At 45.4% G+C, this 22,262-nt stretch overlaps 1 protein-coding gene across 19 annotated transcripts in view; it reads left to right on the top strand.

Annotated features, from left to right (window-relative positions):
* Nucleotides 1–22,262, top strand: part of LOC105480444 (dystroglycan 1) — a 76,771-nt gene that overhangs the window by 34,635 nt on the left and 19,874 nt on the right. For 13 of the 19 annotated variants that reach the window (XM_011739332.2, XM_011739336.3, XM_011739335.3 and 10 more), the window contains one exon: nucleotides 15,501–15,916. In XM_011739332.2, the coding sequence (XP_011737634.1) occupies nucleotides 15,617–15,916 (300 nt within the window). In that variant the 5' untranslated portion in view covers nucleotides 15,501–15,616. Of the gene's footprint in view, nucleotides 1–13,380; nucleotides 13,400–15,499; nucleotides 15,917–22,262 lie in introns of those variants that run through there. The other 6 variants (XM_011739338.2, XM_071091726.1, XM_071091725.1 and 3 more) reach the window with 3 other exon arrangements.

Raw genomic sequence — 22,262 nt, forward strand, 5'->3', positions numbered from 1 at the left:
AATGTGCATTTGTTCCTCACATCTATTGAGTGGAGAGCATTTATTAACTGAGCTCCCTGTGTGCGTGGGGCACTCATAGCTCTGGGGAGGCAGTCTGAGTGGAACAGAGCTGTCTGTTCCATAAGGCTGTCTGGACAGAATGGGGTCATAAGGGCCTGGCTCTTCATGGGCATCTCCCCTTTCCTTCCACCAAGCAACATCCTTTGGTTTGCATCTTCCTGGCGAATGGTATTGGTGATGGTGACGGGAGGGTCCAGTGGGATCCTTACCTGCTGAACCTTACCCTTGGATGCCTGGTGTGCTTGCCAGTTACTGTATAATGTTTTGATTTCCTAGTTATTTCCCTGATGACTGATCTGATATATACTTTAAATATACCTGCCTCTAGGGCAGCTTTAATATACTTTGGCTACAAAAGTCACTACCTTTTAGGTACCATTGATAACTTGACATTTTACTTTACTTTTTTTTTTTTTTTTTTGAGACAGAGTCTTCCTCTGTCACCCAGACTGGAGTACAGCGGTGTGATCTTGGCTCACTGCAGCCTCCACCTCCCAGGTTCAAGCAATTTTCCTGCTTCAGCCTCCCCAGTAGCTGGGATTATAGGTGCCCGCCACCATGCCTGGCTAATTTTTGTATTTTTAGTAGATACAGGGTTTCACCATGTTGGCCAGGCTGGTCTTGAACTCCTGACCTCGTGATCCACCCACCTCAGCCTCCCAAAGTGCTGGGATTACAGGCGTGAGTCACTGTGCCTGGCCTGGCATTTTACTTCTGCCCATCACTTGAGAGTCCCACATATTACAACTGGGAGGAAGGGAGCGCCTGGTCATTGGCAGATGCGAGCCACTTACTGGGCCTACCCCAACTAGCTCTGGTTCTTCTGGCTGAGGGTGTTTATCTGCAGTGAGTCTCAAGGTCTGGGGCCTGGGGCAGTGCTGAGAGCTTAGACTCAGTTGTGGGTACTGCACTGGGTGCTGGCATAGAGGAATAAGGTTCCCATTTCCACTACTCAAAAAGGAGAGCTTCGGTAGCTCCTCTCAGCCAGTGGTGAATCCAGCTAAGACATGTTCTTGGGCTGCCTTGAGCACTTCCTACTCTTTTAGAGGATATAATGTGAATGAGTGTGAGGTGTTACAGTGGATAGCTGTGTCAGGAAGACTAGGTGGCTGTGGCCAGAATCTTTCTGTGGTTCCCACACTATTTTCTCCCACATTTTCTGGCCACCAAGCTGTAGGCAACCACAAATGAGTGTTTACCTCTGTTTGAAACTTGGTCTCTGAACCACGAGGTGGAGGATCTCTGTAGTGCCTCTATCTGAATGACTGAGGTTTTGAGTATGAAACTGTGTAAAAAAAAACTTCCAGAGGTACATTCTGATATAAGTATACGGATGCTACCTATCAGATTCCTAGCACAGGCAGACATGACCCTTGCTTATAGGAAGCCAGCATCAGAAAGACAAAAGGGTGTTTTATTACCAAGTTGCAAAAGAATTTTTCTCCTTAGAGCATGGAAAACCAACACATAGTAGATGGAGTTGTGCCCTGAACATCGCCCGCCTGCTAAATGCAGAGCACTTAGTCATGCCCATGAAACAGACACCCCATGTCGTCATGTGTCCGCAGATAGCAGACAGCTTAAGTTCCTGGTAAGGCAGGGTGTGTCTTATAACTGACTCTGTTTTCAAATAAGCTGAGAATTTTAAAATTCACAATCAGCTTAGAATAGTGAAAGATCAGCTGGATCTAATAAGTGAAGTAAAGACTAAAGATGATGGAAAGAAGCTAAAAGAAAGGTCCTGTGTCTCCCCATTCATTTATTAGGTGTATGGTATATGTCCGGCACTGGAAGAGTACTGGGCACATATTAGTGATTGCAACAGATGTATCCCAGCTCTCCCACCACTTACAGTCTTGTGAGGGTGTTGGTTGAGCTGAGCCATTTACTAAATTAGAATTAAAATGCGGCTGGGCACAGTGGTTCATGCCTGTAATTCCGGCACTTTGGGAGGCCGAGGTGGGCGGATCACCTGAGGTCAGGAGTTCAAGACCAGCCTGGCCAACACGGCGAAACTGTCTCTACTAAAAAATACAAAAATTAGCCAGGCGTGGTGGCAGGTGCTTATAGTCTAAGCTACTTGGGAGGCTGAGGTAGGGAGAACTGCTTGAACTCGGGAGGCAGAGATTGCAGTGAGCCGAGGTTACGCCACTGCACTCCAGCCTGGGTGACAGAGCGAGACTCCCTCTCCAAAAAAAAAAAAAAAAAAAAAAAAAAAGGATTAAAATGCATAAGGAAAAGGCCAGTAAAGAAAACACACACGATGCAGCAGTAAAGAAAACTGTAGTCCAGGCACAGTGACTCACACCTGTAATCCTAACACTTTGGGAGGCCAAGGCAGGAGAATTGCTTGAGCCCATGAGTTTGAAACCACCCTGGTTAATATAGTCTGTATCTCTTCAAAAAAATTTAAAAATTAGCCTGGTGTGGCGGCATACACCTGTAGTTCCAGCTACTTGAGAGGCTGTTAGGAGGTTTGCTTGAGACCAGAGGTTGAGGCTGCAGTGAGCTGTGATTATACCATTTCCAGCCTGGGCGACCAAAAAATCAAAACAAAACTACACAGAAAAGAGTTGAAGAAAAACGTTCAATTTGGAACACTTTCTAGAGACCTGAGGAGAACATCCTCACCAGAGTACTGGGAACGCTGGTTGTTGAGAAGGAGTTCCTGGTGGAGGACCCCTCAGACATCACTGGAAGTTAAATGGTTCTTGGAACTGATGCCCATAGGGCTTCACCCTCTATGTACATGGTCATTTGGTCCCTTTTGGTGAGTGTGGCACTTAACATTGCTGGTGAGCCTGTGGTGGGCAAAAGTGACCCAGCCATCTACTGATGGCAGCGGGGGAAGGTTCCTGCTGAGGAATGGGTCTGAAATCCTGTGAGAGCCACCTGGTCCCATGGGCCTTGGAGTGTGGGACAAGGTAGTAGAGAGGAAAGAGGACAATGTTTTTCCTATTGCTTATCTCACATTGATGAGAGGAATCAATAAAATTATATTGTGCTAAATTGTAAGACACCTAACTTTCTATGGCAGGTGAATTTCATTTGCTTTCTCATACCTTTGTAGAGCAGCTCAGTATGTTTTTCTGAGACTTTAAGGGGGAAGTAGTGTCTTAGGAACTAAGGATGTATGCAGACGTTGCTTTTGGGGTCAGGGGTTTGTGTAAACGTGTGTGACACAGACACTAAGAGATAGAGGTGGACAGAGATGGGGTGATGGGCAGGGCAGAAGCCCAGGGGCTGAGATAGGGCTTTTTGTTGTTGTTCAGAATTTGCTGAACATGTACATGAAGACAGGGCTTTCTAGTCCTAAGAAGATAGTGAAATAGAGCAAGAGTTGCTGGCTGTTTTAGGATTTTTAAAAATTTTTGAGATAACAGGATTCAGTCAAGCTCTGTACCTTCATGTGTTTCAAGTACTTAGTAGAGAACATAGCCTAACATCATATACCCCTAAGTATCTGCAACCCAACTGCTTTGTCACACCTTAATGTTGTTTCTTTCTTTCTTTCTTTTTTTTTTTTTTTTTGAGAATTTTGCTCTTGTTGCCCAGGCTGGAGTACAGTGGTGCGATCTCAGCTCACTGCAACCTCTGCCTCCTGGGCTCAAGCGATTCTCCTGCCTCAGCCTCCCATAAACATTTTACCTTAATGGTATTCTGTGTTCTGCAGTGGGCACTTTTCACTAAGCTTTTTTTTTTTTTTTTTTTTTTTTTTTGAGATGGAGTCTCGCTGTGTCTCCCAGGCTGGAGTGCAGTGGCATGATCTCGGCTCACTGCAAGCTCCGCCTCCCGGGTTCACGCCATTCTCCCGCCTCAGCCTCCCAAGTAGCTGAGACTACAGGCGCCCGCCACCACGCCCGGCTAGTTTTTTGTATTTTTAGTAGAGACGGGGTTTCACCATGTTAGCCAGGATAGTCTCGATCTCCTGACCTCGTGATCCACCCGCCTCGGCCTCCCAAAGTGCTGGGATTACAGGCTTGAGCCACCGCGCCCGGCGCATTTTTTTTTTTTTTTTGAGACAGAGTCTTGATCTGTCTCCCCACGCTGGAATGCAGTGGCGTGATCTTGACTCACTGTAACCTCTGTCTCCCGGGTTCAAGCGATTCTCCTGCCTCAGCCTCCAAGTAGCTGGGATTACAGGCGCCTGCCACCACACCTGGCTAATTTTTGTATTTTTAGTAGAGACGGGGTTTCACCATGTTGGCCAGGCTTATCTCGGGTTCCTGACCTCATGATCCGCCTGCCTAGGCCTCCCAAAGTGCTGGGATTACAGGTGTGAGCCACTGCGCCTGGCCTACCGACTTTAGGATTATTTTTAACTTTCCAGTGTTGCAGTGAACATGCTTGTGCCATCTCTCCATATATGTTTGCAGTTTCCTCTGTCTGTGTGCCTAGGAGTGGAAGGGCCCAGCTGAATGGTGAGTCTTCTCCAAGGTGTTGGGGCAGCTCACACTCCCACCAACAGCCATATGGTCCTGTCTCCTCAGTGGTGTCACATTGGAACATTTTGGCCCATCTGATTGGTGTGGAAAGGTTTTTGCTGTTACTTTAATTTTCTTTTCCTTGATTATTGGTAAGGTTGAGCATCCTTTTTGTAAGTTTACTGCTATTCAGGTTTTCTTCTGTGTGAATTACTTGTTGGTTCGTTCGTCCTATCTTCAGCCTATTTTTACTGTTTTGGGTTGCTTGATGTTTTTTGATAAGGATTCATTACCTATCACATGCATTGACCAGGCTGTGGTTAGCCATTTTTTTCTTTCTTTATGGTGTCCTTTAGGCCTTAAAAATTCTTGGCCAAGCCTAGTGGCACATGGTGAAATCCCAGAAGTTTGAGAGGCCGAGGTGGGTGGATTGCTTTAGCCCAGGATTTTGAGACCAGGCTGGTGCAACATGGTGAAACTGTCTCTACAGATACAAAAACATTAGCCAGGTGTGGTGGCACATGCCTGTGGTCCCAGCTACTTCGGAAGCTGAGGTGGGAGGATCACTTGAGCCTGGGAGGTTGAGGCTGCAGTGAGCTGTGATTGTGCCATTGCACTCCAGCCTGGGCCACAGAGTGAGACCCTGTCGCAAAAAAAAAGAAATTTAAAGCTTTTTTTTTGAGACAGTCTCACTGTCAGATTTAAAATTCACGCGGCCGGGCGCGGTGGCTCAAGCCTGTAATCCCAGCACTTTGGGAAGCCGAGATGGGCGGATCACGAGGTCAGGAGATCGAGACCATCCTGGCTAACACGGTGAAACCCCGTCTCTACTAAGAAATACAAAAAATAGCCGGGCGAGGTGGCAGCGCCTGTAGTCCCAGCTACTCGGGAGGCTGAGGCCGGAGAATGGCGTGAACCCGGGAGGCGGAGCTTGCAGTGAGCTGAGATCCGGCCACTGCACTCCAGCCTGGGCTACAGAGCGAGACTCCATCTCAAAAAAAAAAAAAAAAAAAAAAAAAAAAAAAGATTTAAAATTCACATTCAAATTTATCTTAAGATTTAAAAGATTTTTTGAGATAATTGTGGATTCACATTCAGTTGTTAGAAGAGGGATCCTATGTACAGTTACCCAGTTCCCCCCATGGTAACATCTTGCAAAACTGTAGTACAGTATATCACAGGCAGGATATTGAAAATGGTATAGTCAGGGTACAGAACGTTTCCATTACCACAGGATATTTTATGTTGTCCTTTTATAGCCACGTCTACCTCCCTCACACTCTGACCCCCTTCTGTAACTCCTGGCACCCACTAATCTGTTCTCTCTTTCTATAATTTTGTCATTTCAAGAATGTTATAAAAATGAAATCATATCGTATGTAACCTTTTGGGGTTGGCTTTTTTTTTTTTCGCTTAGCAAGATTGCTTGGAAATTATCCAAGTTGTTGAGCGTATCCATAGTTCATTCATTTTTATTGTTCATTAGTATTCCATGGTATGCATGTACCATAGTTTGTTTAATCATTCACCCATTGAAGGACATCTGGGTTGTACCATTTGTTGAAAAGGCAATTTTTTCCTCATTGAATTGTTTTTGCATTGTTGTCAAAAATCACTTGGGTATATTTGTGTAGGTCTATTTCTGGATTCCCTATTATATTCCATTGGTCTATGTATCTGTCCCTCCACCAATACAGCCTTTTTTTTTTTTTTTTTTTTTTGAGAAGGAGTCTCGCTCTGTCGCCCAGGCTGGAGTACAGTGGTGCGATCTCGGCTCACTGGAAGCTCCGCCTCCTGGGTTCGTGCTGTTCTTCTGCCTCAGCCTCCTGAGTAGCTGGGACTACAGGCGCCCGCCACCACGCCCGGCTACTTTTTTGTATTTTTAGTAGAGACAGGGTTTCACCGTGTTAGCCAGGATGGTCTCAATCTCCTGACCTTGTGATCTGCCCGCCTCGGCCTCCCAAAGTGCTGGGGTTACAGGCGTGAGCCACCGCCTCCTGCTTTTTTTTTTTTTTTTTTTAATTTTAAGATTATTACCATTATTTTTGAGACAAGGTCTTGCTCTGTTGCCCAGGCTGGAGTACAATGGTGTGAAAGTGACTCACTGAGCCTTGACTTGCCAGGCTTAAGTGATCCTCCCACCTCAGCCTTCCAAGTAACTGAGGCCACAGGTACATGCCTCCACACTTGGCTAATTTAAAAAATTTTTGCAGAGATGAGGTCTTACTATGTTGCCCAGGTTGGTTTCTCACTCCTGGGCTCAAGTGATCCTTCTGCCTCAGCCTCCCAGAGTGTTGGGATTATAGGTATGAGCTGCTGCATCCTGCCCTTATTGTTTTTTTAAATTACTATGTCGCCAAGGCTGGTGTCAGATTCCTGGGTTCCTCTGTCAGCCTGTTGCGTAGCTGGGATCACAGGTGTATGCATAGTTTTCAGCATACACATTCTGTACATGTTTGTTAGATTTACACCTAAGTGGGCCGGGCGCGGTGGCTCATGCCTGTAATCCCAGCACTTTGGGAGGCCGAGATGGGTGGCTCATGAGGTCAGGAGATCGAGACCATCCTGGCTAACACAGTGAAACCCCATCTCTACTAAAAATACAAAAAAAAGTAGCCGGGCATGGTGGTGGGTGCCTGTAGTCCCAGCTACTCAGGAGGCTGAGGCAGGAGAATGGCGTGAACCTGGGAGTTGGAGCTTGCAGTGAGCCAAGATCATGCCACTGCACTCCAGACCGGGTGACAGAGCGAGACTCCATCTCAAAAAAAAAAAAAAAAAAGATTTACACCTAAGTAATTTTTTGAATAGTTTAAATGATACTATATTTTTAATTTTGGTGTCCACATGGTTATTGCAGTATATAGAAATACAATTGATTTTTGAATGTTTTTGTGTTCTGTGACCTTGTTGAACTCACTTATTATAGAACTAATATAGGACTGTAAGGAGTTTTCTTTTTTTTTTTTTTTTTTGAGACGGAGTCTTGCTCTGTTGCCCAGGCTGGAGTGCAGCGGCCAGATCTCAGCTCACTGCAAGCTCCGCCTCCCGGGTTCACGCCATTCTCCTGCCTCAGCCTCCCGAGTAGCTGGGACTACAGGCGCCCGCCACCTCGCCCGGCTGGTTTTTTGTATTTTTTAGTAGAGACGGGGTTTCACCGTGTTAGCCAGGATGGTCTCGATCTCCTGACCTCGTGATCCACCCGTCTGGGCCTCCCAAAGTGCTGGGATTACAGGCTTGAGCCACCGCGCCCGGCCAGGACTGTAAAGAGTTTTCTTACAGATTCCTTGGCATTTTCTACATAGACAATTATGTCATCTGCAAATAAGGGCAGTTTTATTTTTTCTTTTCAATCTGTATGCCATACTTTTTTTTGTTGTTTTTTTTTGTTTTTTGAGACAGAGTTTCACTCTTGTTGCCCAGGCTGGAGTGCAGTGGCTTGATCTTGGCTCACTACAACCACCGCCTCCCGGGTTCAAGTGATTCTCCTGCCTTAGCCTCCTGAGTAGCTGGGATTACAGGTGCCTGCCACCACACCGGCTAATTTTTTGTATTTAGTAGAGATAAGTTTTCACCATGTTAGTCAGGCTGGTGTTGAACTCCTGACCCAGGTGATACACTGGCCTCAGCCTCCCAAAGTGCTGGGATTACAGGCATGGGCCACTGTGCCTAGCCACTACACTTTTTTTCTCACTTTATTGCACTAGCTATAATTTCTAGCATTATGTTGTGTACGAATGGTGATAGTGGACATTCTTTGCCTTGTTTCTGTTCTTAAGGATAAAACACTCAGTTTGTCACCAGTAAATGTTAGCTGTGGGGTTTTTTGGTAGATGCTCTTTATCAAGTTGAAGAAGTTCCCCTCCATTCCTATTTTTCTGAGAGTTTTTTTGTTATGAATTGGTGTTGAATTTTGTCAGATACTTTCTCTGCATCAGTTGGTATGATCATGTGATTTTTGTTCTGTAGCCTGTTAATATGGTTAATTTTCAAATATTGACCTGATTAATTTTCAGATATTGAGCTTTCCTTGCATCTGTGGAATAAGTACCACTTGGTCATGGTATATGTTTCTTTTAATATAATTTGCTGAATTCTGTTTGATCATGTTTTGTTAAAGACTTCTGTGTCTGTTTTCATGATAGATACTGGTCTATAGTTTTGTTGTAATATCTTGGTTTGATTTTGGTATCAGGATAATGCTACCTTAATAAAATGAATTGGAGGCAAGTGTGGTGGCAAATGCCTATAGTCCCAGCTACTCAGGAGGCTGAGGCGGGAGGATTGCTTGAGCCCAAGAGTTCAAATCCAGCTTGGGCAACATAGCAAGACCCCATTTCTGAAAAAGAAAAATGAAAAAAAAAAAAAAGAAAAATAGGTAAAACATGAAATAAAATTCAGTGTATTAAAACAAAATGAATCAGGATGTGTTTCCTCCTCGTCTGCTTTCTGGAAGAGTTTGTGCCTGCTGGTGGCTCATGCCTGTAATCCCAGAACTGTGGGAGGCCAAGGCGGGTGGATCACTTGAGGTCAGGAGTTCAGGACCAGCCTGGCCAACTCCTTCTGCAAAAAAAAAAAAAAAATTGGTAGAACTAACCACTCATGTCATTCGGCCTGTAATTTCTTTCTTTCTTTTTTTTTTTGTTGAGACAGAGTCTCGCTTTGTCGCCCAGACTGGAGTGCAGTGGCCAGATCTCAGCTCACTGCAAGCTCCGCCTCCCGGGTTCACGCCATTCTCCTGCCTCAGCCTCCCGAGTAGCTGGGACTACAGACGCCCGCCACCTCGCCCGGCTAGGTTTTTGTATTTTTTAGTAGAGACGGGGTTTCACCGTGTTAGCCAGGATGGTCTTGATCTCCTGACCTTGTGATCCGCCCATCTCGGCCTCCCAAAGTGCTGGGATTACAGGCTTGAGCCACCGCGCCCGGCCCCGGCCTGTAGATTTCTTTTTGTGGGAGTTTTAAAATTACAAATTCAGGGTCGGGCACCGTGGCTCACACCTGTAATCCCAGCACTTTGGGAGGCTGAGGTGGGCGGATCACCTGAGGTCAGGAGTTCAAGACCAGCCTGGCCAACATGGCGAAACCCCGTCTCTACTAAAAATACAAAATTAGGCATGGTGGCGCATGCCTGTAATCCCAGCTACTCGGGAGGCTGAGGCAGGAGAATCACTTGAACCCAGGAGGCGGAGGTTGCAGTGAGCCGAGATCACGCCATTGCACTCCAGCCTGGGCAAAAAGAGCGAAACTCCATCTCAAAAAAAAAAAAAAAAAACACAAAGGTTAGCTGGGCGTGGTGGCAGGAGCCTGTAATCCCAGCTACTTGGGAGGCTGATGCAGGAGAATGTTTGAACCTGGGAGGCGGAGGTTATAGTGAGCCAAGATTGTGACACTACATTCCAGTCTAGGCAATAGAGCAAGGCTCCATCTCAAAAAAAAAAAAAATTACATATTCAATTTCCTTAATAATTTTCTTCCTTTTCTTTTCTTCTTTATTTTTCTTTTTCTTTTCCTTTTTTTTTTTCCTTTTTCTTTTTCTTTTCTTTTGAGACAGAGTCTCACTCTGCCACCCAGGCTAGAGTACAGTGGTGTGATCATGGCTTATTACAGCCTTGAACTGCTGGGCCCAAGCCAACCTCCTGCCTTAGCCTCCTGAGTAGCTGGGACTTCTGTCTTTAAAAACATTTTATCCCTCCCTGCGTCTGTAGAAAAATTGTCTTAATAGAAATTATATCATATTAGATGAGTTATAGTTGTTTGTTTGTTTGTTTGTTTGTTTTGAGATGGAGTCTGGCACTGACACCCAGGCTGGAGTGCAGTGGCACAATCTCGGCTCACTGCAAGCTCTGCCTCCCGGGTTCACGCCATTCTCCTGCCTCAGCCTCCCGAATAGCTGGGACTACAGGCGCCCACCACCACACCTGGCTAATTTTTTGTGTTTTTAGTAGAGACAGGGTTTCACCATGTTAGCCAGGATGGTCTTGATCTCCTGACCTCGTGATCCGCCTGCATTGGCCTCCCAAAGTGCTGGGATTACAGGCGTGAGCCACCGCGCGCCTGGCTGTAGTTTGTATTTTTTCAGAGGAATCTGTTCGTTTAGTTTGATTCATATTTGTCTGTGTAGAGTTTTTTATAGTGTTTCCTTATTTTTCTTTTGATGCCTGCAGTATCTAGTGATATCTTCTGCTTCATTGTTGATGTTGGTAATTGCCTTCTCTTTTTTCCTCTATCATTCTTACTTGAGATTGATAATTTTGTTAATCTTTTCAAATAACTAGTTGTTTGTTTCATTGGTTTTTCTCTGTTTTTGTTTTCAGTTTAATTGGGTTTTTTTGCTTTTTATTATTTCCTTCTGCTTGCTTTTGGTTTATTTTGCCTTTTTTTTTTTTTTTTTTTTTTTTCCTTTAACGAGATGGAGTTTTGCTCTTGTTGCCCAGGCTGGAGTGCAATGGTACATTCTCAGCTTACTTCAACCACTGCCTCCTGGGTTCCAGCAATTCTCCAGCCTCAGCCTCCCGCGTAGCTGAGATTACAGGCGTCTGCCACCACACCTATTTTTTGTATTTGTTTGTTTGTATGTATGTATATATGTATGTATGTATGTATTGTTTTTGAGACAGGGTCTTGCTCTGTTGCCCAGGCTGGAGTGCAGTGGTGCAATCTCCGCTCACTGCAACGTCTGCCTAGCGGGTTCCAGTGATTCTCCTGCCTTAGCCTTCCAAGTAGCTGGGATTACAGGCACCTGCCACCACACCCGGCTAAATTTTGTATTTGTTTTTGTATGTATGTATGTATGTATGTATGTATGTATTGTTTTTGAGACAGGGTCTCGCTCTGTCACCCAGGCTGGAGTGCAGTGGTGCAGTCTCTGCTCACTGCAACCTCTGCCTCCTGGGTTCAAGCGATTCTCCTGCCTCGGCCTCCTGAGTAGCTGGGACTACAGGCGTGCACCACCACACCCGGCTAATTTTTGTATTTGTATTAGAGATGGGGTTTCACCATGTTGGCCAGGCTGGTCTCAAACTCCTGACATCAAGTGATCTACCCACCTAGGCCTCTGAAAGTGCTGGGATTGCAGGTGTGAGCCACTGCACCTGGCCGTAGTGGCTTTGTTTTCTTTAGAAATTTTGGGTTTATTTACTTTGCATTACTCAGGTCAGAAAATGTCACTTGACCTCTTAATAGCATGGGCTCAGGGCAGAGTTTAATCTTTTTCTAGAATGGAAATTGCTCATGATGGCTGTTGTCACCTGTGGGCCAGTAAGTTCTGAAAGGCATCTGTGTGCCTGCCAGCCTAGAGTAAGTGTCCTGAACTACCTGAAACTGATGGGGCCCAGAGTAAAATGTACAGATTTCTAGTCACTTTCTTGGGGGTGTGGGGCTTGTTTACTGGAGTGGAGTTTGCAAATATGTGTTTAATAAATGGGTCCTGTAGTGCCTAGGGTGGGTGTGAGGAGTGGGCAGGTGCAGCATTTCTCTATGCAGGTACTTTTTTTTTTTAAAGTCTTTTCAAAGTTTTTATTTTTTATTTTTTATTTTTTTTAATTAATTAATTTATTTATTTTTTTGAGACAGAGTCTCGCTCTGTCGCCCAGGCTGGAGTGCAGTGGCCAGATCTCAGCTCACTGCAAGCTCCGCCTCCCGGGTTTACGCCATTCTCCTGCCTCAGCCTCCTGAGTAGCTGGGACCACAGGCGCCGCCACCTCGCCCGGCTAATTTTTTTGTGTTTTTAGTAGAGACGGGGTTTCGCCGTGTTAGCCAGGATGGTCTCGATCTCCTGACCTTGTGATCCGCCCGTCTCGGCCTCCCAAAGTGCTGGGATTACAGGCTTGAGCCACCGCGCCCGGCCTAGTTTTTATTTATTTATTTATTTATTTATTTTTTTTTTTTGAGACGGAGTCTCGCTGTGTCTCCCAGGCTGGAGTGCAGTGGCCTGATCTCAGCTCACTGCAAGCTCCGCCTCCCGGGTTCACGCCATTCTCCCGCCTCAGCCTCCCAAGTAGCTGAGACTACAGGCGCCCGCCACCATGCCCGGCTAGTTTTTTGGATTTTTAGTAGAGACGGGGTTTCACCATGTTAGCCAGGATAGTCTCGATCTCCTGACCTCGTGATCCACCCGCCTCGGCCTCCCAAAGTGCTGGGATTACAGGCTTGAGCCACCGCGCCCGGCCTTTATTTTTATTTTTACTTTTTAGACGGAGTTTTTCTCTTGTTGCCCAGGCTGGAGTGCAATGGCGCGATCTCAGCTCCCTGCAGCCTCTGCCTCCTGGGTTCAAGTGATTCTCCTGCCTCAGCTTCCCATGTAGCACGTGGCATGCGCCACCACGTCCAGCTAATTTTGTATTTTTTGTAGATACTGTGTTTCACCATTTTGGTAGGGCTGGTCTCGAACTTCTGACCTTGTGATCCGCTCACCTTAGCCTCCGAAAGTGCTGGGATTACAGGCATGAGCCACCACGCCCGGCCCAAAGTTCTTTTTTTTTTTTTTTTTTTGGTGATGAAGTCTTGCTCTGTCACCCAGGCTGGAGTGCAGTGGCATGATCTCAGCTCACTGCAGCCTCCACCTCCTGGGTTCAAGCAATTCTTCTGCCTCAGCCTCCCAAGTAACTGGGATTACAGCCACGCGCCACCACACCTGGCTAATTTTTGTATTTGTATTTGTAGGTATGTATGTATGTCTATGTTTATTTGTTTATTGCTTTTGAGACAGGGTCTCGCTCTATCACCCAGGCTGGAGTGCGGTGGTGTAATCTCCGCTCACTGTAACTTCTGCCTCCCAGGTTCAAGGGATTCTCCTGCCTCAGCCTCCTAAGTAGCTGGGACTACAGGCACACACCACCACGTCCAGCTAATTTTTGTATCTGTAGTAGAGACGAGGTTTCATCATGTTGGCCAGGCTGGTCTTGAACTCCTGACCTCAGGTAATCCACCTGCCTTGGCCTCCCAAAGTGCTAGGGTTACAGGCGTGAGCCACCATGCCTGGCATATATTTTTAGTAGAGACAGGGTTTTACCGTACCATGTTGACCAGGCTGGTCTTGAACTCCTGACCTCAAGTGAACTGGCTGTCTCAGCCTCCCAAAGTGCTGGGATTACAAGCATGAGCCACTGCGCCCGCCCGCCCAGCCTCAAAAGTATTTTTCTAAGCCTCATTGTTACGTTTGCTACATGGCTGTATCTCTATATATACATGTATATATTTTTTCTTTGAATCATTTTGAAGTGAGTTACAAAGTGTTTGACACTTCATTCCTAAGTACTTCAAAATACAATTCATAAGATTGAGGATAATTCCCTGTAGAGTCATACTACCATCAGATCACCTAAGAAAATTAACAGTAAATCCCATTTCCAGTTTACATGCAAAATTCCTCAATTACCCCTTTGGGAGCTGGCATCATGTGTTTTTTAAAAAGTAAATCCAGGCCGGGCGCGGTGGCTCACGCCTATAATCCCAGCACTTTGGGGAGGCCGAGGCGGGCGGATCACGAGGTCAGGAGATCGAGACCATCCTGGCGAACACGGTGAAACCCTGTCTCTACTGAAAATACAAAAAAATTAGCCGGGTGTGGTGGTGGGCGCCTGTAGTCCCAGCTTCTAGGGAGGCTGAGGCAGGAGAATGGTGTGAACCCGGGAGGCGGCAGAGCTTGCAGTGAGTGGACATCGTGCCACTGCACTCTAGCCTGGGCGACAGAGCGAGACTCTATCTCAAAAAAAAAAAAAAGTAAATCCAGAATCCAGTCAAGATGTACACATTGGGCAAGATTGCTCACCTTTCTAATCCTGGGAGACTGAGGTAGGAGAATCGCTTAAGGCCAGGAATTTGAGGCCAGCCTGGGCAGCATAGTGGGACACTGGTCTGTACAGAAAAATTTTAAAAACTAGCTGAGTGGAGTGGTGTGTACCTGAAGTCCCATCTATTCACTTGAGCCCAGGAGTTCAAGGTTATGTTGAGCTATGAACACAATACTGTACTGTATCCTGGGCCACAGAGCAAGAGCCTTCTCTGTCCCCACTCCTCCACCCCCAAAAAGGTACACACATCAAGTCTGGTTGCTGTCTCTAAATTGAGAACAGTCATCTTATGTTTAGGAATGTCAGCATTTGGAGATACCAGGCCAGCTGTTTTGTAGAAGATCCCACATTCTAGTTTGTGCGATTTTTCTTTGCATGGCTCCCATATTTCCTGTAAATTGGAAGTTAGGTCTAAAGCAGTGCCACCCAACAGAAATATAACATGAGCCACATATGTCACTTAAATTTTCCTGGTAGCCACATGAATAAAAGCAGATTAAATTAATTTCAATCATATATTTTGTTTCATACTTTTTTTTTTTTTTTTTTTTTGAGGTGGAGTCTCGCTCTGTCACCCAGGCTGGACAGCAGTGGCTCAATCTTGGCTCACTGCAACCTCCACCTCCTGGGTTCAAGCGATTCTCCTGCCTCAGCCCCCTGAGTAGCTGGCATTACAGGTGCCCACCACCATGCCTGGCTAATTTTCATATTTTTAGTGGAGATGGGATTTCACCATGTTGGCCAGGCTGGTTTCGAACTCCTTATCTCAAGTGATCCGCCTGCCCTAGTCTCCCAAGGTGCCAGGATTACAGGTGTGAGCCACCACTCCTGTCCTATCTAATACATTTCTTTATTATTTATTCTTTGTTAATACTTATTGTTTACTTAATATATTTTACTGAATATATCTGACTATATTCAAAATATTACTAAAATACATATCATTTCAGTTTGCAATCAATATTTTAAAAGTATTCATGAGGCATTTTACATTCCTTTTTTATAAAGTTTTCAAAATCCAGTGTATATTTTACATTTAATGGACCAGCCACATTTCCAGTGCTAAGGAGTTGCACGAAACTGGTGGCTTCTGTATAAGAGAGCATGAGGGTAAGAGCCTTGATCCAACTCAGGGTAGATGTTTTTGGTAGTAACTCCTGGAGGATAGTATATGACTTTGAACCACTGGAATTGCTCAAGTCTGAATCTGCTTTTCTTTTTTTTTCAGGCTCTGTGTGCTCTGGGATGGAGCAGGTGTGCAGAGGGTGAGGACCCAGCTCTGGGACCAAGTCACTTGCTTCCTTACTTAGCAAGACTATCGACTTGAGCAAACTTGGGCCTCGAATGAGGATGTCTGTGGGCCTCTCGCTGCTGCTCCCCCTCTGGGGGATGGCACAAATCCTGTTCTCTGTGGCTATGGCTCAGTCCCACTGGCCCAGTGAACCCTCAGAGGCTGTCAGGGACTGGGATAACCAGCTTGAGGCATCCATGCACTCAGTGCTGTCAGACCTCCACGAGGCTGTTCCCACAGTGGTTGGCATTCCTGATGGCACGGCTGTCGTCGGGCGCTCATTTCGAGTGACCATTCCAACAGATTTGATTGCCTCCAGTGGAGACATCATCAAGGTGAGACTGGATATAGAGGTAAATGAGGAAGAGTTCTCATCTTCCGTTTTAGTTTTGGTGCCTTTTCCTTCTCAAGTCTAAGCTCCACCAATTCCGAGCTCAGTTCTTCCAGTACCCCCTTAGAAGAGGGACAGCCACTGATGTTCATGAGAGGATCCCTGTATACTCAGAATAGCATCCTAATCTTTATTCTTGTTCCCATTCTGAGGACATCACCATGTCACCTTTACTCTGGAAGTTCTACTGAAAACTGATTTAGGGATTTGTTGGAAGGGTCTGTCACATGTATAGGGAAAGGTTACCTTTCATAAATCACAGAGTTAAACCCAAAAAATATAGGACTTTTATGCTTTGAACTTACTTTTTAAAATAAGATATAAATAAATATAGGAGTTCTGCTCTGATTTGCTGATGTGTGTTTGCTAATGTAATTGATCACTTAAGAACCAAAATTAGTACCCAAACTTCAGCCTTGCCCCATATCCTTTAGAGAAGCCATCCAGAGAACAATGGAATCTGAGGCCCGTGTAGAGAAGAGTGTCTGGGTTGACCCAGGATAGAAATCAGGTGAAATAGGAAGCTTTTGTGTGATGAAGCACCATCTCTCTGTCTGACTTTGTGGAACCGTGGAATTTCCCCTAGGTCCTGAGTGAGTTTGTTTCACGGACAGGTGGGTGGCATGTACCCCTCAAGTTATGAACATCTTTTTTTTTTTTTTTTTTTTTTTTGAGACGGAGTCTCACTCTGTCACCCAGACTGGAGTGCAGTGACGTGATCTCAGCTCATTACAAGCTCCGCCTCCCGGGTTTACACCATTCTCCTGCCTTAGCCTCCCGAGTAGCTGGGACTATAGGCGCCCGCCACCTCGCCCGGCTAGTTTTTTGTATTTTTTAGTAGAGAAGGGGTTTCACCGTCTTAGCCAGGATGGTCTTGATCTCCTGACCTTGTGATCCGCCCGTCTCGGCCTCCCAAAGTGCTGGGATTACAGGCTTGAGCCACCGCGCCCGGCCGGGTTATGAACATCTTCTAGAGCAGAAGTCAACACACTTCACCCAAACTGGAGTGCACTGGCGTGATCATGGCTCACTGTAGCCTTGACCTCCCAGGCTCAAGTGGTGCTCCCACCTCAGCCTTCCAAGTAGCTGGGACTATAAGCACATGCCAGCACACCTGGCTAATTTTTGTACTTTTTGTAGAGATGGGGTTTTGCCATGTTGCTCAAGCTGGTCTCGAACTCCTGAGCTCAAACCATCTTCCTGCCTTGGCCTCCCAAAGTGCTGGGATTGCAGACATGCACCACTGCACCAAGTGCCACGCAGTAAATATTTTAGACTTTGCAGGCCATATGGTTTCTGTCAGAACTCTTCAACTCTGCCTGTGTAGTGTGAAAGTAGCCTTTACGATATGTGAATGAATGGGCAATAAAACTTTACTGTGGATACTTTTTCTTTTTTAGTTTTTTACACTTGTAGTCCCATTCTGACTTGAAACAGATTTTTGAATTTCATATGTCAAGAAAGAAATATTCTTTTACAATTTTTTTTTTTGAGACAAGGTCTTGCTTTGTTGTCCAGGCTGGAGTGCAGTGGTACAGCCATGGCTCACTGCAGCCTCAACCTTCCAGGTTTAAGCCTTCTTCCCTCTTCAGCTTCCCAAGTAGCTGGGACTACAGGTGTGCACCATCACACCCAGCTAATTTATTTATTTATTTATTTTTGAGACGGAGTTTCACTCTTGTCGCCCAGGCTGGAGTGCAGTGGCACAATCTTGGCTCACTGCAACCTCTGCCTCCTGGGCTCAAGCGATTCTCCTGCCTCAGCCTCCTCAGTAACTAGGATTACAGGTGCACATCACCATGCCCAGCTAATTTTTAAATTTTAATTTATTTTAATTAGTTAATTTTGAGATGGAGTCTCTCTCTGTCACCCAAGCTGGAGTGTAGTGATGCAATCTCAGCTCACTGCAACCTCCACCTCCTGGATTCAAGTGATTCTCCTGCCTCAGCCTCCCGAGTAGCTGGGATTACAGGCATGCACCACCATACCCGACTAATTTTGTATTTTTAGTAGAGACAGGGTTTCATCATGTTGTCCAGGCTGGTCTCAAACTCCTTACCTTGGGTGATCTGCCCGCCTCAGCCTCCCAACACCCAACTGATTAAAAAATATATTTTTTTAGTTTGGGTTTGATGACTTACACCTGTAATCCTAGCACTTTGGGAGGCTGAGGGAGGCAGATTGCTTGAGCCCAGGAGTTTGAGACCAGCCTGGGCAACATGGTGAAACCCCAACTCTACAAAAAATACAAAAATTAGTTCCAAAAAATTTTTTTTAGACAGAGTCTTACTCTGTCCCCCAGGCTGGTCTTGAAAACTTCTGGTTCCTGCCCTGCAGCATTCCTTCTCTAGAGGTGTGGCCTACATGTGAACTAAAAGTATTCTAAGACCTATACTTTGTTAGGTATTTTCTGTATCTTCTCTGCATTCAGACTTCTACATACATTTAGTGTTCTGGCTTTCTGTTGGTGTGTTTAAACCACCAAAACAGTGGTTTAAGACAACCAGCTTGTTTCACTCAACCAGGAATTTTTGACCAGGAATTCAGAGGTAAGGAACCTTGTCTCTGTTTCACGTGGTACTAGGTAGAGTGGCTCATCTGGGGCTGGGGAATCCACTTCTAAGTTGGCTAACACATGGCTGGCAAGTTGATGCTGCCTGTTAGGGAGCTTAGCTGGGGCTGTTGGTCAGTGTCCTTGTTTCCTCTTCATGTAGACCTCTCCGTGGGCTGCTTAGGTGTCCTCAAAGCACGATAGCTGGATTTTAAGATTAGATATTTTAAGAAACAGGAAAGGAAGCTGCCAATCTTTTAAGGCCCAGACTTGGAAACTTGCACAGCAACACTTCCATTTTACTTCATTGGTCAAAGCACATACAGGCTCTGATGGGTGTTTACCAGCTTGCCCCCTCTGACCCACAATCCCTAGGCTTCTAGATTAGAAATGGCCACAAGTTCTATGCCACTCTTTCCTTGGAGAGGTGAGTCTGTGCCCTTTTCCCTGAATCTGGGTGGACCTTCCCTTCAGCCTGCTTTTGTGCTCACCTCCTTTGCCCTGTTGGTCCCCTTCTTTTTAAGCCGTGACTTGTTCTCAGAGTGACCTTGAGGTCTCTGAGGCAACTGTATTTCTGAAGATCTTGGCCCATGTAGCAGCTCACATGTAGCAGTTTACAGAGCTCTTTCTAGTTTGCAGAGTGTTTGCATAAAGTTTCCTTATAATCTTTGTAATATCCCGGCAAGCCAGATGCTAATCTGACCATTAGATACAGAGTGGTAGTTCTGGAGGGTACATTTCTTGCCCAGCTTCAGATTTAATCCTGAATATCCATACCCTGCATTGGGTTGCCTTTGTTCCAGTAGCCATTGGAATGTTTTACATGGATTAATCTTAGCCAGAAGTGCCTTGAACTGATACAGCAAACTAGAGATTTGCTGTATTTGGCAGAGAGATGTTTAACAGGCTTATTTACCAGGGGGGTAAAGAGATTTTACTGAGAGAACAGGATTTTATCTGAGCCTATTTATCTGTGGAAAGCAGACCATTTAACAGCTGATGAGCTTGTAGAAAAACAGATGAAGATGTGTGACTTTTCTTTCCAGTCTTAACCACTAGGATTATATGGGTTCGGGAGTCAGAAGGTCAGAAAGCCTGATCTTGTTCCTGGAGCTTTGGTTTCTGCATCTGTAAAGCAGGATTTAGAAATTCTTTATATTAAAGGAATTTTTTTTCTTACTATAATAATGATGCATAAATGTACATTGTGGAAAATATAGAAAGGGAAAAAGAAAATCTGTGATTTCTAGCATTCGGAGTGAAGTCTACCATTTTCTGTGCTCATCAGGAGATGTTCATGTCACATACACACACAGACATCTTAACATATTAGACAGACCTAGGATCACAGTGGATATATTTTTTAATCTTTTTTTTTTTTTTTTTTTTTGAGGCAGAGTCTCACTCTGTTGCCCAGGCTGGAGTGCAGTGACACAACCTCAGCTCACTGCAACCTCCACCTCCCAGGTTCGAACAATTCTCCTGCCTCAGTCTCCCGAGTAGCTGGGACCACAGGCATGCGCTACCACACCCGGCATATATATATATGTGTGTGTGTGTGTATATATATGTGTGCGTGTGTGTATGTGTGTGTGTATATATATAAAAATATATTAAAAAATATAAAAATGTGTGTGTGTATGTGTGTGTATATATATATTATTATTGATCTCAGCTCAGTGCAACGTCCGCCACCTGGGTTCAAGCTATTCTTCTGCCTCAGCCTCCTGAATAGCTGCGACTATAGGCACACACCACCATGCCTGGCTAGGGTTTCACTATATTGGCCAGACTGGTCTCGAACTCCTGACCTCATAATCTGCCCACCTCAGCCTCCCATAGTGCTGGGATTACAAGGGTGAGCTTGCCCAACCCAAGTTTTGTATTTTTAGTAAAAAGAAACGGTTTCACCATGTTGGCCAGGCTGGTATCAGACTCCTGAACTCAGGTGCTGGGATTATAGGCATGAGCCACTGCACCGGGCCTATTTTTTTTTTTTTTTTAAACGTTTTTCATTCACTGTAGCTTGAGTTCTTTTTACCTGTAGTCATTAAATGTTATTTGGGAATGTAACTTTTAATGGCTGCCCAATATTCTTTTTTTTTTTTTTTTTTTTTTTTTTGGGAGACAGCTCTGTTGCCCAGGCTGGAGTACAGTGGCACTATTGTGGCTCACTGCAGCCTCCACATCCTAGCTCAAGCAATCCTCTCACCTCAGCCTTCCAAGTAACTGGGACTATAGGTGTGTGCCATCACACCCAGGTAATCTTTAAATTTTTTTGTAGAGATGGGTCTCACTTTGTTGCCCAGATTGGTCTTGAACTCCTAGGCTCAAGTGATCCTACTGTCTCAGCCTCCCAAAGTGCTAGGATTACAGACATGAGCCATCAGACCCAGCCTGCCCACTATTCTTGAGTGTGTGAGGAGCATTTCATATATGGGTCCTAAGGATGCTTGTTGAGGTGACCCCAGTCATATCTTGGGCTCACTGGTACTGCCCTTCATCCAAGCTACTGCTTGCTTACCTCTTCCTAGGCTCCCCCTGCCTTTGTTCTTGACCTCTCAATTTGTTCTCCATATTGAGTCAATAGATGTCTTTATCTTTCTAAAGCTTACATCTATTCAAAATCCCTTTTTATTGAGCTGCATCCAGAATTGAACCCCATACGATCTGGCCTATGACCTCTTCTCCCCCATCTTTTTCTTTGTATACTTTGTCCCAGCCACACTGGTCCTTTTCTGCCCAGTGAACACACCTAGCTTAGGGTCCACCCCAAGCTTTTGATTCTGTCTTCTTTTGTCATGGGTACAGCCACATCTTTCAGGCTCAACTTGGACATCATCTGTTGGAGCCCTTTCCTTCCACCCTGGTAAAAGCAGCTTTCCCACAAAACTCTATGTCATCTTCTAAACAGATTTCTGTACTTGAAATTCTTGGTTTTTTGTTAGTCATGTTTGCCTTCCATCACATAGTAGGCCCTCAAATGTTTGTAGACTGGCAAAGGGAATGAGCACCCATTCAGCACCTGCAAACCCGTTTTGGATTGTCAAAGCCTGCCTTGCTGTATGCGGGGAGAAATGCTAGCCTGTGTTGGGGCAGCAAGAGACTAAGCTCACCTGCTGCCCCACAGTGTACTATGGTCTTGCCGTGTATTGAGGCCTCAGGCCCTGTGACACACACACTTTCAAATGACTTCTTGTTGTATTTTTGCATTGGAAAGGGGCCCCACCCTGTCCCTCTAACTCTTGACTGTGTGTTTATTGATCCATTATTAGTACAAACTCAGTGTTTCTTAATAGTCAATAGTTTATTGCTCATCTTGATTATTGTGGTGGTCAAATTGTCCCAGATTTGACCATTGGGAGCCCCTTTAAGTTGGTTCCTGTGTTCTTGTGATATGCCCCTGTCAGTCATTTGAGTGCTTCCTTACTTTCTGGGATAAGATATTCCAGGCCCGTCTTGTATTCACCCTCCCTCAGCCATTTCTTCAAGGAGCCTGATTTCTTTTTGTGGTGAATGTTATTGGGGGTCCAGATCTGGGTGCCAGGTGAGTTCATTGCCACTGGAATTTCCTTGCTTCCGTGAGCCTTTCAGCAGATAATGTGGCTCCAGTTTTAGATGACAAAGTGGTAGCTAAGTGACTTATCCCAGAGCACATAGCTTGTAGGGACAGAGTTTATAGGGAGCACCCAAGAGGGTTTTTTTTTTTTTTTAAGATGGAGTCTCGCTCTGTCGCCCAGCCTGGAGTGCAGTGGTG

Source organism: Macaca nemestrina, chromosome 2 (assembly GCF_043159975.1).
Source record: "Macaca nemestrina isolate mMacNem1 chromosome 2, mMacNem.hap1, whole genome shotgun sequence".
NCBI lineage: Eukaryota > Metazoa > Chordata > Mammalia > Primates > Cercopithecidae > Macaca > Macaca nemestrina.